Source organism: Rhamphochromis sp. 'chilingali' (assembly GCF_963969265.1).
Source record: "Rhamphochromis sp. 'chilingali' genome assembly, chromosome: 4".
In the NCBI taxonomy this organism is placed as follows: domain Eukaryota; kingdom Metazoa; phylum Chordata; class Actinopteri; order Cichliformes; family Cichlidae; genus Rhamphochromis; species Rhamphochromis sp. 'chilingali'.
In genome coordinates, this window is record NC_137948.1 from 26,114,992 (window position 1) to 26,131,437 (window position 16,446).

A 16,446-nucleotide genomic window follows, 5' to 3' on the forward strand; every position below is an offset into this window, starting at 1 on the left:
GAAGGAGTTGTGACTCCAAAGAGTACTTTAGATAATAACATTCAGCAACATTTATACCCTCTGATTTCTTTAGTGGTAGTATTTTAGAAAGGGCTGCGAGAAGGTGGTAGGATATCTTTTAGCAGCAGAGCATGTGTATGCGTTATCTCCTAGGGGTTATTTTAATTTCACATTTCCCTTTACTCTTCGAGATTTCGGTGCCAGGGCTTTTGGACTCACATTAAAGAGGGTCTTGCATCTGCTTTAGCAGGAAGAAAGCTCAAGCTGAGGAGTTTGTGTGCCATGTAGGAAATTAGTTTATATATACATATACATGGGTACTCATGCAAAGTGGCTTCTGTGTTCCTTGATTTGGGCTCTGTTGTGTCTAAAGAGATGTTTGGGGGTTTTTTTTACTTTGAAACACGATAAAAGAAGGAAAGCTCCCTTCTAAAGCGATTGTACGCACGAGCCCTGTGAAGGGACACTGCAGATAAGTTGCTGACTGTCCCTATCAGTCATCTCAGGAGACATATATTTGACTGGCCAGACATATCTTCCCTACCCCGCCGCACAGTTAACCCCAGCCAGTTTGGTGATTGAAATGGGAATAGGTGCCCAACCATGCATCACCAGGCTGGCTCTCTTACAGGGATATGACACTTCAAGTGACCCTCTAAGGTCAGCGCCATTATGATGCTGGGCAGGGGCAGGAAAGGGAAATAGAGCGAATGGCAGAGGGAAAGGACAAGAGATTCCCTCAGAGACACATTTAGAGTTTGAGGAAGGAAGCCTGAGTGAGAGGGGAGATAATGAAGGACATGGATGGAGGAAAGAGGAGTATGGTCTATTAAAGTGGTTCAAATAATGAATTGCAAAGCAGAGGGGGGAAAAAGAGTGAGTGCTTTCCAGCACATCACATTCAAAGACTTTTTTTTTGTGGTCATTTATTAGTGAATTGCCTGCCTTAGCTTAGGTGAAAATTAATTCAACAATTTTAGTCAAGCAACTCAACTGCCAAAGTATACTGGGACTGATTCTTAAATCACCATAACAATTGAGCAATTGGAGTAATAATGTTTGCCCATCCTCGGAGGCTTCAATTACTATGCTGTATTTATTTTGTGTGATTGGAATATGCTGAGCTCTTTCAAGATGAATTTGCTGGAAATGAGTTTTAATGCAGAAAGCCTCTGTGACCCCACAACGAATCTAAATTCCATTTAATCGAGAGGGGAGCCCTGGGAGTTGCCGCATGAGACAAATATATGCTCATCTTCAGAAGACTCTTACTCATCGTGATAATTATTTCAACGCTTCAATTAATTTGACAACGTTATTTGCACGTGCCACGGCTTCGCACACCTGTTTGCGACTCGATCTAGGAGAAATGAAGGGAAGATAAAGGCCGTCGAGTTGTGATAAAAGTCCTTAACCTGCTGCGTAGGGATGCTTATCGCTCGTGTGAATCTATAGAACCGCGATAAGCACACGATATTAAATCAGACTTGAGTATTATGCCTCTAATTTGAAATTTGAAATGGGAATAAACCCTTCAGTTTTAATTCAATTATGTATAATTCAAAGTGCATTTGTCAAGGTGCCATTCACAAGAAATAGGTACCTGCTGCTTGTGGATATTTATGTAAAATGCTATTTGCATGCAAAACATGATGCAGATGTATTTTAGGCACTCTGTCTGGTAAATGTTTCAGATCAAACACTGTTAAGAGGATCACAAATTCAATTTAAGAAGAAAAATTGCATTACTTGCAAAATAAGAGAAGAATTCACATGAATCTTAGGGGCAACAAACTGCCTACTTGGACACAGAGCAGACAGCATGTTTGAAATCATAACACAGCGATCTCTCATGTAGAGAGTATCAAAGAGCTGCTGCCTCTAATTTAAAATGTAAGTGCAGTCAGTGTACAAATGAGGGACTAACGTTCCTAAAAAGAGACCTCTGTTCCCCTGCTAGCAATCTAGGTTTCTGAGGTGGAGCGGAGGTTCTGGCTTCACAACAAGCTAAATAATTAACCATTCATAAGACAGAAATAAATGGAATAAAAATGTGGTTCACTCTCTTTGTACTAAACCACAGAAGTCAGAGTTTTAAATTTGCTTGCACTTCTAGAGACAGAAATAGGCACACCTTACAATTTTTTCTGCGAGCTTGTTTGTTTACAGTAGAAAGGATTCTTCACGCTGGATGTTACGGCATGATGTCAAAACCAAGGCAAACACCAATGAATGTCCTTCCTATATTAGGTTGGAAAAATCTGCTCAAAGCTGAGATGGTAAAATCTTGACATACACCACTGTGGAAAAGTATGTTGCTTTTTCCCACAAGGAGCAAGACTTTACTGTCATTTTTGAAGAGTTTATGAGTAATTGTTCCCAGGCTTTCTGAAAGTCAAAGGTTTTCTTCAGACACTGGCTGCTTCTTCAACCTTTGTTCGTGTGCCTGACCATTTTTATAAGAATGCTTTTTTATGGATTCATTAAGCCACTTAACCCTGACCTATGAATCACTCAAGCATAAAAAGGCTCCTAACTCAAGGTATGAATCAGTGTGGTTGGCCACACATAAGGACAGTTTAACAAAGAACCAATTTTGTATCGTTACATTCTTTGTTATTGTCACAAAAGCGCATATTTTTTTCCTGTTCTTAAGAAAGAGGACAAAGCAAAGGCTCCACAGAAGAGCTGAGAGATGCATCTGGCCTGTCAGCCCGTCCATCCACTGCTTACCAAAGCCTCACCAGAAATGAGCTCAGGTGAAGGGTACCAACTGAAGCCATTCTTAAGGAAGGAAAACTGGGAGAAAAATGTGTTTTAGTGTTGTAGTTTTAACAGGGACTAACAAAACAGAGATACTTAGGTCTTCACTCAAGTCCCAAGCCCAAGTAGATAAAATATCACAAATATAAATATTTATTTACGCAGTTTTTAAACCGGAAATGACCATTTAATCATTACTATGACCTTATTCATATTAACACCACACTAAGTAACTGGGACAATTTAGTGCTGCTCACAGATCCATTTATAAATTATTCTACTAAATATATGGTTCATTTACAGAATTTAGTCCCAGTTTAAAAGGGATGATCCACTCTCATATCACTGCATTGAAGTTTTCTTGCTTCACAAAGTGTTCCCAACAAGCCTGAAAGCTATGATCAATCAAAACACTTGAGTGATCTAGTGTTGGTCTGCACTGATCATTTAAAATCTGAAGAATTTACCTTTTATTTTGTACTCGTGGTTACAGAAACAGCCTTCCCTGGAACTCGAGATGTGCTCTGTCTTCCTTTGATGTGTTTTCATTTACCTTTCATTTCTTTTGCTTTTCGGTAAATATTTTAGGATCTTAGCCGTTGATTAGTTCACTGTCAGATTCTGAGTCCTTGTCAGCTGTTTTGATGAAGCTGTTTTTGAATACTTCTTTGTTTCTGTGTCATAAATATTTTGCACAACCAGGTCCACTGTATTTAAAATATGCTGCACGGTTAGCTAGGGCCCACATTCCCTTTCTGGCGTGTTAGATGTACTGTTCGAATGTGCAAAGCCTCTGGGGGTAAAAACAGAAACAAATGGTATTTTTACAAACACACTGCAGCCCTGAGCTTTTTTTTTTTTTTTTAACATTGCCAGAAAGAGCAGTATGTGAGAACACAAATGTCTAAATCATTTAGATCAGACATAAAACTCTCTTTTTACCCTGCTTTAGGTCTTGAAGCCCATGAGTGAATAGCACAGAGAATTTACAGTAAGCTTGTGTGTGCCATGAGTCCTGCCTCCTACATCTAAACCTAAAACTAACTGATTCAGGAATAAGAAGACATCTGTCCCAGACCATCAACTGCTCTGTGCATTGTTCAACACTCAGGGCACAGAACTGGCAACCTGGTAGGTTTTAGCAACGTAACTACATGGTGTGTCCATGTCTCCCTATGCTCCTTTTTCTCTTCAGTTCTTCCTTCCCACTCTCACCAAGTGCTTCCTCATAGGACATTGCCAGATTGTTCTGGATTCTCTTCTTGTGTCTTGAGATGACTCCTCTTGTGTATTAGTGCTATTTCTTGAGTTGAGCCTATCAAACCTGAAGGTTGTTATTGTGATGTCATCATGTTGCCTGACAAAAACCTACCAAATGGCTAAATAGATCTGGTTGTAGCCTTTATGCCCTTACAATAGCTTTCAATTTCACAGCAATGAGTTCAACACAAAACTGTTATTATGCATGTTATATTATTACATCATCACTATGCCTAGTAACTGCATAACAACAGACTAAAATCACAGACCAAGCAATACTGAAGCGTTGGAATTTACTAGAAACTGAATGTCGTAGACCGTGAAGCTGTGATTAGGGTTACAAAAAACCCCCAAACTTTTGTTTTCACAATGTTAGCGAAATATTTCAAAAGAAATTTCTCGCACAACAGACACTTTACTAGTAGAGCAGACTGAGAGACTAATATCTTGTACTATCCTGCACAAGTTGTGACATCAACGGGTCCTCATCAAACAAGGCAAGGCAAGGCAAGGCAAGGCAAGTTTATTTGTATAGCACAATTCAACAACAAGGTGATTCAAAGTGCTTTACAGAGACATTAGAAACAAGAACAAATAAAAAGCATGATTTAAAATTGATTAAAACAAGCAAATAAACTAACTAATTAACAAACAAACAACAAACAACAGTATATAAAATCAAAACAGATAAAATCAGAACAGTAGATAAAATCAGTAGTTAAATGTAAGTTTTGAAATTTAAGCTTAAAGTGTGGATTTGGTGCTTTATTCAAATGCAGCTGAGAACAGGTGAGTCTTCAACCTGGATTTAAATAAACTGAGTGTTTCAGCTGATCTGAGGCTTTCTGGGAGTTTGTTCCAGATATAAGGAGCATAAAAGCTGAATGCAGCTTCTCAGTGTCTGGTTCTGACTCTGGGAACTGATAAAAGACCGGATCCAGATGACCTGAGGGATCTGGAAGGTTCATACTGGGTCAGGAGGTCGCTGATGTATTTTGGTCCTAAACCATTCAGAGCTTTATAGACCAGCATCAGAACTTTAAAGTCTATCCTCTGACGGACAGGCAGACAGTGTAAAGACCTCAGAGCTGGACTGATGTGGTCCACTTTTTTGGTCTTAGTGAGGACTCGAGCAGCAGAGTTCTGAATGAGCTGTAGTTGTCTGACTGATTTTTTTAGGTAGACCTGTAAAGATGCTGTTACAGTAATCAAGCCTACTAAAGATGAATGCATGGACTAGTTTTTCCAGGTCCTGTTGAGACATCAGATCTTTTATCCTTGATATATTCTTGAGGTGATAGTAAGCTGACTTTGTTATTGTCTTAATGTGTTTTTCTAAGTTTAGGTCTGCATCCATCACTACACCCAAATTTCTTGCCTGGTTTGTGGTTTTTAGATGTATAGATTGAAGTTCTCTGGTGACCTGTAATCGTTTTTCTTTGGCGCCAAAGACTATTACCTCAGTTTTGTTTTTGTTTAGCTGGAGAAAATTGTGGCACAACCAGTCATTGATTTCCTCAATGCATTTACCAAGAGCCTGTACAGGGCCTCGGTCTCCTGGTGACATTGTGATATATATTTGTGTGTCATCTGCATAGCTGTGATAGTTTATTTTGTTGTTGTTTATAATCTGTGCCAGTGGGAGCATGTAGATGTTAAACAGAAGGGGTCCCAAAGGCCTTAAACTTAAAGGCCGGACGACTGCTTGTTTACTATCCTCAGTGTGGTTAAAAATATGTTTTCCTGAAATTCAATAAGCATTTTAAACAAAACTATTACAACCTGTCACTTCTTTCGAGAGCTTAAAAATAATTTGTTGAAACAAATATTGGAAATAAAACACGTCATGTAATATGTCATTAAATACTGCCATTATGGGTTTGACAGGTACAGATTAGATAGGTGTACTGTACATGGGGCGCACAATCAGGCCATTTAAAAATGGACATGGTACTGTGTCAGCTGTCAGCTGTATTTTCTAATTTTCCACCACGGCAGACAATTTACATTTAAATTGTTTTTCTTTCACAGCGCAAGGCCCCAACATAATGTTCGAGTATCAAATGGACATTTAGACATCAAAGCAAGCAGTACAAATGTTTTGTTTGACTTTGTTTGCTTTATGTGGTTTGAATTGTATGTGCGCCCAGTTTTGTGTCTCTACATCTTTACATATTTTTACACATTACCTGATGACAATCGGACTGCCAGCAACAAAAAAATTATGATGCATCAATGTGTATTTGCTGTTAAAACACAGTAGAAGGTATCAAGTAACACTTGAGAGTGTATGTGTGTTAAAATGTTAACTTTTACTATTGTGACCCCTGTAACAGAAACTTCACATCCCTGGATCATATATATCATCCATCATCTCATCTGTAGCGTGGCTTTGATCAAAGGATAGAAACAACAAAGTCAAGATGCTTGTCAGATATAATCAATCCTGAATGTCAAAAAATGTTATTACCAGTTTAGGAAACATGATTTGAGCCACAATGAATTATCTGTGGCTCAGATAATTCTGAGCCACAGAAGCCACCATTTCCCCAGATTGAATGGTGAAAGTTCACCATTCAATGCTTTCTCTCTGCTGTGCTTCTGTTGTCCTTTCTATCCTTACTTGTGTGTCAGAATTTATTGCAGATATGCCACTGATCCTCACTGACATCTGCATTAATGGAAATGTCAGCATGTGTGTGTTTAACAAGAGTTACTGTAAGTTTGGATGTATGTTAGCAAAAAGGGATGATTGCCATTGACTTTTATTGCGTTTCCATGGCGGGAAAGAGGCAACAAACGTCATCTAATATGTGTGCGAACGAGCCAAAACAGTGGTATGTCTCCATTTTCATTGCTTCCCCTTGAAATAAAATGACCCTTGAATTACGGCGTTAACAGGACTTACCGAGGCTGAACTCCACCTGAGGCAGCTTGGGTGTTAGAATAACACCTGCAAGACAGAGACAGCAAAAAGACAGAGTGGAGTTGAGATAAAAACAGAGCGAGAGGGAGATAAAGATAAGGAAGAGGGGAACATTAGAACAATGAAAAAGGAGGAAACAGACGTAAAACATTAACGGCTGCAGTTTAATTTTGTGGAAGTTTAAAAGGTGTAGAGCTCCAACCATTGTTTTTCAATGACTTTTCATGAATTTCAGTCTTTGATTTGCCATCTTATTAAATTAATCATATCAATGTTAGATAATAGGGAAATATGCTCATTACAATTTCAAAGAGCATAAGTGCAAAACAAGCCGACTACTTTTAATCTAAAATAATCTGAATCAAAAACCTGCGAACCCTCACATATTTACTAAAAGCAAGGCATAAATATTTAGCTTAGTTTCCTGGTTATTTATCAAAATTGTTGAGTCAGTTGTAGTCACTTTGCACAGATGCAATATAATTACGCTAAGGGGGTTGAACTCCTGGCAACAAACTATTTTAATCAGAAATAAAAGGCTTTATAGAGAGTTTGAACATGGTAGGAGCACAACAGGCTCCCCAAATGCCACACTGATTAATGTAACTGTTCATCTAGATTATGCAAACAACTCAGCGATCGTTGAGAACGTCAGAACTAGAGTTTCTGGGTATCCATTGTCCTTGAGGCTTTACGCCAATAACGATGACTGACTGCTTCAGTCATCTGTCACTAAAGCTTTCTCTCATTCATCACTTTCCCAGTTTGACATGACCATTCAAAAACCAAACCGATGAAACGCCTGTAAGATGGTGCAACAAGTCTAGAGGGGGACTAAACTGCTAAATTCCTCCTCTTGGGGTGCTTGGACACAATTGGCCTCTCTAAGGCTCATCAACTCCACTAATGGGCCGTGGATACTCGATGTTCACCGATGTATGGGAGCCATGCGACTTAGGTAATCTTATGTAATGAGGATTCTTTGCAAAGAAAAAACGATTTACTTAATAAGGCAGAATGCCTTATTGACAATTTTGAATGCATAGATAATGCTGTCCAAAAGTCTCAGACCAACTCTCATTTCTACATATTTTGCTTGGGAAATTGGAATTAGGCGCAGCAGTATTGAAATGTGCAAACACGCATTAAAAGTCTATACAGTGTATATAAGCCAAAAACACAGGTGGTGCAATTCTTGGTTAAAAGCTTGAAAGTCAGTATTCAGCATGATCGCCTCTGTTCTTTAATACAGCCTGAACTCTCTTAAGCAGCTTTATTGTAATCTCTATAAGTACAGTAGTCTTCACGAATCGTTCTCCAGGCTTCTTGAAGGACATTCAGAACTCTTCTTTGGATGTTGGCTGCCTTTTGTTCTGTTCTCTGTCAAGATGATCCCACATTGTTAGGATCCAGGCTCTGATCCGTGAATGATCATGTTCCCTTGTGTGTTTTTATATCCAGATATCCCTTTTTAAGGGGTTTGTAGTGTGTTTGGGATCATTGCCATGCTGAAAAATGAAGCCATTGCCAGCCAGCCCCTTTCTTGATAGTATTTCTTAATGGATCAAAATCTGATCAAGATAAAAGTCTTTTCTGTGTTCGTATACTTCCATCAACCTTGACAAGATCTCCAAGACCACTAGGTGAAATGCAGGGCCAAACCATGTGAGCCTCCACCATGTTTTGCTCACTGTTTTACCTCTCTCTGATCTCCATCAAAAATACTGCCAGTACTTTGAACCAAAGTCGGATCCATCCATCTCTCCGTGCAAGACCTGTTGCCACTGATTTTCAGTCCAATTCTCGTGTAATTTGGCAAACCTCAGCCTTTTCTCCCTGTTTTCCTTCCTTAAGAATTGCTTCTTGGCAGCCACCCTTCATCAGAAATGACCCTTCAGCGAACAGCAGATGGACCAGCATCTCTCAGTCAAGTCTTTGCTATTTCTTAAGCACGTGACCTTTAGATTCAAACAAACAAGCCAAAAAGAAAGAAAAAACAAACATTGCTCAAAACTGGTTTCTTGAAAGCAAATTATAAAGAAACAAGTTCTGGCGCAAGACTATTGCATCGTACTGTATGTATGGTTGTTTGTTGGGACTGTTGATTAAAAAGCATGTCCAATAAAGGCTCAAATATTCTCTTAGTAACAGTGCAGGTTTACTGTAATATTTCTTCTTGCGTTTGTTTCTGGAGATAAATCTAAAAAATGCCCCAGCTCACAGAGATGCAGTGAATTATGTCAAATGTTGATGAATCGTTTAAATGCTGTTTTTTAATCTTTGAACCATATTCTTTGAAATGAATGAGTCCAAAGATTGAAAATTATGGAAATCATAAGCATTATCTGGCACCGTGTTGAGAGTCATTTGCCTACTGAGGCCAAGACAGCTTCAAGCACAGTAACTTGATAAAAAAAAAAAAAAAAGATTACCAGCAATTTGAAGTGCATTTCTAAATTCAATAAATATGCTAACAAACTTGTAAATAAACCTTCAGTTTGCTAGCATTTATGCTCAGTGAAATAAACTGAGCTCTGTCAGATGTAATACATGTCAGAAAAGGCTGTAGAAGCTTACGCAAACCCGGTCCAATATCTGTTACAACTGCAGTAAATATCTAATTAATCAAGTGGACAAGTATTTGTAGCACACGGGGCAAGGAAACACACACCACCAACACAGGTCAATTATGCTTGTAAATAAACTTTCATCATCTGGTTCTCACATTACTTTCTCATCTTCATCATCCCATTCCTCAGGGGTCATGTCTCCTCATGTTGTCACCATTAAGACTTCCTTATGAGTGCTGATGGAACTTTAATAAGCCAGGATGACATGCTGCGTAGCTGAAATAGAAAGCCCTTTAGCTAGGTAGGCTGACACTGTGCCAGCTGTTGGGTCCAGTCTCCGGTGTAGCATTATCATAAGGGACTGACACATGGACAGCCCGGCTACTTTGTAGGACTTATCTTGAGTGGTAAGAAGCAGTGGAAAATGCTTGTCGTTGCAGAAATAATTAAAGATAAGGAGCAAAGCTGAGTCTAGGTCTGATAGAGGTTCAGGATACAGATCATGAGACACATGTGGCAAAGCAAGTCAAAGTGTTTGATAATGAAGCAGGAGGAAGACTGGAATTCAGAGCTGTCAGAATTTTAAAGCATGGCTTATAGGCAGAGTGTCGAGTATTTTTAGAAGGATCATGCCAGATGCTTTGATTTTATGACAGGCAACACATGTTAAGTTGCATTTTCCTTTTTTTGTTTTTTCAGTATAAAGTCTGAATAAATAACGTGTAAAACTATGTTTTAGTGCAGCTCTGAAAGCTTTCACATGGTCACATCACCCCAATATCCACATGATCTAAGATATAACGGACAAATTATGCAACCTGAGGACACAACTCCTGTTATGTACACGGTGACCTCATTCTCGTCCCGCAGCACTAAACATGCCGCATGTCATTACCCTCTGGGGGAGAATCAGCCTGACCAAAACAAATACACAAACAAGGTCTAATCGCAATAATTAGCCATTACATGGAGAGAGATAAGCCACCTGCACTGCCCATATCTATTGTAACTCCTGCAGCATACATGGCTCACGACTCTAAGTTGCAGATACATACGTGGGGGAAAGTGGCACAGGTGTGGTATTTATAATCGATATCCGCTGGCATTATGAATATGGTAATAAGCTCAGCAAGGCAGCAGGCAGGCAGCACATGCAGATGTAACTCCCAGAGGGGCCCAAAGCAAATGAGGTGTGCCCGCCCGCTATACTGCAGTTTCATCTGGCTCTAGAAATAACAGCACAGCCCCACTGTACCTCCAATCTATCAGCCCCCCTGTCTGTGGAAGGTATCAGTAGGGAAAAAGGCACGCTGAAGGCAGAGGAGAGGGTAATTTATAAGGATGTGAGCAGACTAGGTGAATCCTCAGGAATGACAAAGTTAATTAATGTTCAGGGACTTAAATGGTCCGTCTTACAGATGATCATTTAACTCGCTTCCCTTCTCATTGCCCTGCTTTCTCGCATGCTGCATTGTATGATAACCGCTAACACGCAAGGGGGACAAGGGTGAATGTGGGAAATAGTTGGTGGTTTTGGTGGGTGGGGGTGGGGGATTCAGATGATTCTGCTGTTTATTTCTAAGTCTGCAAAAGATGGAAGTAGAAAATATCACCAGACACCGCTCCAATTCCCAAGTATGGTTTCAACGAAGAAAATCAAACAATTTTTCCGAAGAGAGTTTTGATAAACTGCCCTGCAGAGGCTATAGTACACATTCACAGTCACTTCTGCTTATCCTCTTCATGAATAGATATTACATATAAAAGCCCACGCCTATGAATAAATCCTGTTCATATTTTTGAATATTATCTTCTTTTGAATTTTGAGGTTAGATTAATAATTCACTTATGTGGCTGGCTCAGCATGGGCTTTGATATAACAAGTAACAAGTAATTTCCCCATGGGGATCAATAAAGTAATCAATAAAGTATCCATTATTATTATTATTATTATTATTATTATTATTATTATTATTATTATTATTATTATTATTATTATTATTATATTTCAGGGATATAACTCTCTCAACAAATGATTCCAACCCAACAAGCAGCTCTGCTCACCCTTCCTACACGTTCACCCACACTAATTGCAATGTTTCCTTCTCCTAACTCCTTTTTGTCCGACCTCGCGTTTCTCTGTCCTGTAGTTTAAATTGCCTAAACAGAACCTGCACATCCACTGCGATGATTCAGTCACCAGCCAGGCTTACATACCTGTAACTCAATTGATGTTTGCACAGACAGGCATCCCATTAGGACAAGTGGTGCTGAATGGGAGAGTGAGTTATCGTCACATTACTGCTTTGGGAGATTGAGGAGGGGGGGGACAGATGGTTTTGTTGCCAGCGTTTAATGAAGTGTTGTGAATCAGTTGGATGCGCTGAGGAGGTCTTGACTGTCAAGCTGATAAGAGACGTAGTCTGGGGGGGTTAACAAGAGTGGGACCTTTCGCTCCGCGACAGCTTGGTCACGGCACGCGTCTCGCAAAGACAGTTCAATCAATTAAATGTTGCGGCTTTCATTACCGATACTGTTTCCTGTATGCAAATTCTGTTATGAATAGTTAATAGCTAAAATAACATAATTTCACCCTTTGTGATTGGGAGTTTGTAAAACGCCAATTCAGCCCCACCTTAATTAGCACTGAGCAGCACCCAGTTTGGTTTCACTTTTATCTGCTGTCAAGAAAGAGGAGATAAACTGTGTCACCTTGCGACTGATAATGCACGGTTGTCAACCTGCTGTTCGGCCCAAACACTGTAATTATGTGCTTCGCCCAGGGGAAACAAAGCAAAGGTAGAGTGAGGCGTTACACTCCTGCATCTGTCAGATGCCATCTATAAAATTGTGCAGAGGATTTTATGGTAGGTGCCTATCTTGGGTTTGCCATCAGGTCATAGCTATTGAGAGTGTGGCCCTGTGTGTGTCTCTGCATAACTGTGCAACGTCAGAGCATGCCTGCATATGTCCGTGTGAATGGGCAATCGGACACATAAGATGCTTCACCAGTGTGTCAGTGTAGGTTTAAAGCAAAGAAGGCAAGGCGTCGTGAACTGCGCTTTCATCCTTCTTTGTACAGTTCCATCTGCTTATTCCCATTGGGACGATGATGGTTCTTAGCTTGCATGCCAATGCAAATGCTTAGCAGCAACCGCATGCAGTGTCTGTCCTTTTAGTAAGCAAAGGTATTAAATGTGGAGAGGAGGCTTTGTGGCATCACTGATATGGATAATCTCTTCAGCATTCTCCTGTAGTGATGGGCACTAAGACATCTAGTTTGCCTCTGCCAGTGCATATTAGTGACAGCACATTCAGCCTACATGGAATATGACTGCAGTAAAAATGCAAATTCACACACACATACACGTGCATGCATGAACACCAGTGCACAGAGACAGAGACACGACACGCAAGCAAACATGTGACGTTTTACCCCCCGACTCCCACCAAGAAAACATGTGAACAAACAGCTTTTCAAACTTTCTCTCTGCAGAGTCACTCAATCAAAATTCCATTTTGCTCAAAACTAGATAAGGCAGACTTTTGTATTATTTACTACACGCATGCATTCTGAAGCTCAAAAGAACTGAGAAACATTTTTGAGATTTCAATTCAACCACACAACAAGAATACTTAAATGGAAACCTGCAGCAAGGCAGGCAGTTTTTAAAAAGTCTACAGTTTTAAATTGTGGACACGACTGACAGGCCCGAAGATCAGTCGTGGCTTAACAACATTTTAAATATCTGACAACAAAAGACATCACTTGATAGCACTTAGTGTCATTTCTATCTACCAATAATGATCTGTCATAACAAGTGCATCTATATATCATCAGGTATTGAGTTGTAATTATTCTGCATAGGAGTCAGTTACTTGGCTACTGAAGACTGGGGTTTTAAAAATCTCTCACACTTTTGCTGGTACCTCCACCCTAGCTCTCTCCCTGAAACACACACACACACACACACACACACACACACACACACACACACACACACACACACACACACACACACACACACACACACACACACACACACACAGACTTTCATTCTTTGTGTGTGGCAGCACGAGAACAAACACTTGCACAGGGAAAATACTCAAAAGCAAGACATCATCTAGAGAAGCATTTGCAGTAACAGTAGAGAAAACCAATGCTTAGAACTGACGAGCAGTTATGGAGTTAGACTGTAGAACAAGAAAGGACAGAGGAAAGAGGAGACAGATTCAAACAGTCACAAAACACAGTGGAGTCAGCTCACCAGCAGCGCTCAGTCCTTCAGGACTCGCACTCAGCTCCTTCATGTCAACCATGCAGTGTCCCAGGTGCTGCGTGCCGTCCTCCATCTGTCCAGCTTGCCCCACAGTTCTCCCTCGTGCTCCTCCACCTCTTCTCCCACCTCCTCCACGAAACACCACAGTCCAGTCCAGTTCCCCGGCTCACACGCAGCCTTCCAAGCAGAGAAGCTGTCACAAAGATAGCAATCCTCTCACCCCGCTTTCTTGCTGCCTCACGGTGCGCTCTCTGTCAGCATTAAGGATGCCTCATGGAAACTAATACGGAAGAGAGGGACCGGCGACGGACCTGGAGCAGCAGCGGGAGGGAGGAGGAGAGGGAGGGGGAAGAGAGGGGAGCAGGAGAGAAAAAGACAGGGGAAGGGAGGAGTGATGAGGGAGTGAGATTCCAAATGAAAGAGAAAGCAGGACAGAATTGATGTTATGTGCAATACAAAGCTCTATCCATCAATCTTGGGCTGTCAGTCGGGGACCTAGACCCGACTGCACAGAGCACCGCAGCCAGAAAGACACGGCTCTGTCCTCCCCCTCTCTCTCTCCCTCCCTCCTTTTCTCTTCTCACTGCGCAGCCACTGCTGCAACCAGACATGGCAGCAGGGTCCCTTTGATTTCTGATGTCCGTCTCACTCCCCTTCTCCAACCTGCCCTCACCTCTACATCACTCTTTTCCTTTTCTCAGCAGTGTAACAATTGCCAAACTCCCAAGCGTGATATGTTGAAGCCAGAATCATGCAGCATGATTTGGGGACTTATACAGCTGAGGGATTTGCAGAGTATAAGGACAGTTTTTATTGCATAAAGAGCTGAGTATAACCCAACATGGCAACTTCACCACAATTTCAAATCAACAGGTTAAACACAGAATGTGATACAGATAGTAGTTGTTTCTGGGTTTTAGAGGTTTGTGGGGGTTGTTTATGTTTCGCAGCGTAGATCTAGACTGGACATTTTGAAAAAGGAATTAGGATGAGGAGTTATATATAAAGATTTTCAAGGTAAAATAATGACTGCCTCCTCTTATGCTCCTAAGGGAAGCATTATTGTTCTTTGGTCACCAAGGTCATGATACTACAGTAAGCGTACATCTACAATGTAGTTAATTAAAATCCAGCTGAATGGAGGAGGAGCTGTGTTGTCTGTTAAACTCATTCAATATAAGTGAAGGCTACTGTGAAGGTGCTTGATTTTATACACCTGTGGCTATGGAAGTGATTTTAAGTGAAGTTTCACCTACGACTAGCTGGAGATACAGCTTCTCTCACCAGTGATGATCCTTGATACGCAAAGTTGGGTTCAGTTTGGCATGAAACCAGATGATGTTTGCCCTCGACATAACTTTGAGGACTGTGAACTCAAACATAAGCTCCTGCAAGTGGTCAGAACCAGGTTTCCAGAGCGCAATCTAAAAATATACTGCGCAAAAGGCAAGAGCCACTCTTAATTTTTCTTTTTATTTTGCTTCCCAGGAGCCAGTCATTTCTTGTAATTTTTTAAAGTGGTCTTGAGCAATAGTTCTCCAGGCTTTCTGAAAGCATTTCAAGGTTTTTCTTTGGACATTGGCTGCTTTTTCACTCATTTTCAGTCCAGTCCTTGTACCTGACCATTTATCAAAAGAAAGGTTTTCTTCTGAGAACATGAATCATTGAAGCATAAAAAAGGCACCTAACTTAACGCATCTCTTGGCATGGTGTGCAGTGTGTCCTCAAATAATTAATGAAACTGGACAAGTGGAGGTCAAAAGAAGATTTGGCAGGTCTAAAAAGACACTATGTACAGCAGATGAACAGTACTTGAAAGTCATGTCCTTAAGAAGTAGAAAATAAATCCAACAAAGACCTGACAGAGAACCCAAGAGATGCATCTGTTTGCTGAAGCCTCATCAAACAGTGTCAATGGAAGCGTGACTGTCAAACAACCATTTTAAAGAAAATGAAACAGGGAGAAAATGTTGAGGTATGGCTAATTAAAAATCAGACTATGTGGAGAGAGGAGGTGGGCCCAAGTGCAGACAATGCCGTTTAGTGGAGGATGATAAAAACGTTTCAAAAACAAAGGCAAAGCAACACTAAAAAATAACCTAAACTGGGAGAACTAAGTCTAAGCATAAAAAAAACCCTGGAACATGAAAAGGAGCATGAACATGGAAACCTGACATGAGAAACCTAAAACATGAAGACTTGCCGTGAATTCATAAACCTGGAAACATGGCATGACATAGTAGACAAGCAGGCAAAACAGATGAACGGACAAGGAATGACAGGAACTCTGAGATTAAATACACACAGGAGGTGATCAGGGGAAGTGGAAACACATGGAGAAACAGCTGATTCGAATGAACATAATGATGCCACGGGGGAAGTGAAACTAAACATACTGAACATGGGACAACCAGACCTCTTCAAAATAAAACAGGAAACATAACAGAATGCAAACATGACAACACGAGCCTGAAAACATAGAACACGCAGACATTAAACACGTGTCAGACTAAGACAGCGGTCCCCAACCTTTTTTGTGCCGTGGACCGGTTTAATGTCAGACAATATTTTCACGCTCTAGTAACAGATAAATATTTCTTTCAAAATAAGACACAACTACAACACAGGAAAAGACCCAGGAAAACGA

The 16,446-nt window shown here is 40.5% G+C and overlaps 1 protein-coding gene across 2 annotated transcripts in view; it reads right to left on the minus strand.

Moving 5' to 3' along the window:
• The window catches only part of inpp4b (inositol polyphosphate-4-phosphatase type II B), a 187,305-nt gene extending 173,219 nt beyond the window's left edge, over positions 1–14,086 (minus strand). For both annotated transcript variants that reach the window (XM_080879817.1, XM_080879816.1), the window contains exons 1-2: positions 13,788–14,086; positions 6,932–6,976 (exon numbers count right to left, since the gene is read on the minus strand). In XM_080879817.1, coding sequence (XP_080735943.1) covers positions 6,932–6,976; positions 13,788–13,872 — 130 coding nt within the window. In that variant the 5' untranslated portion in view covers positions 13,873–14,086. The remainder of the gene's footprint in view (positions 1–6,931; positions 6,977–13,787) is intronic.
• Between the last annotated feature and the right edge of the window lie 2,360 nt (positions 14,087–16,446).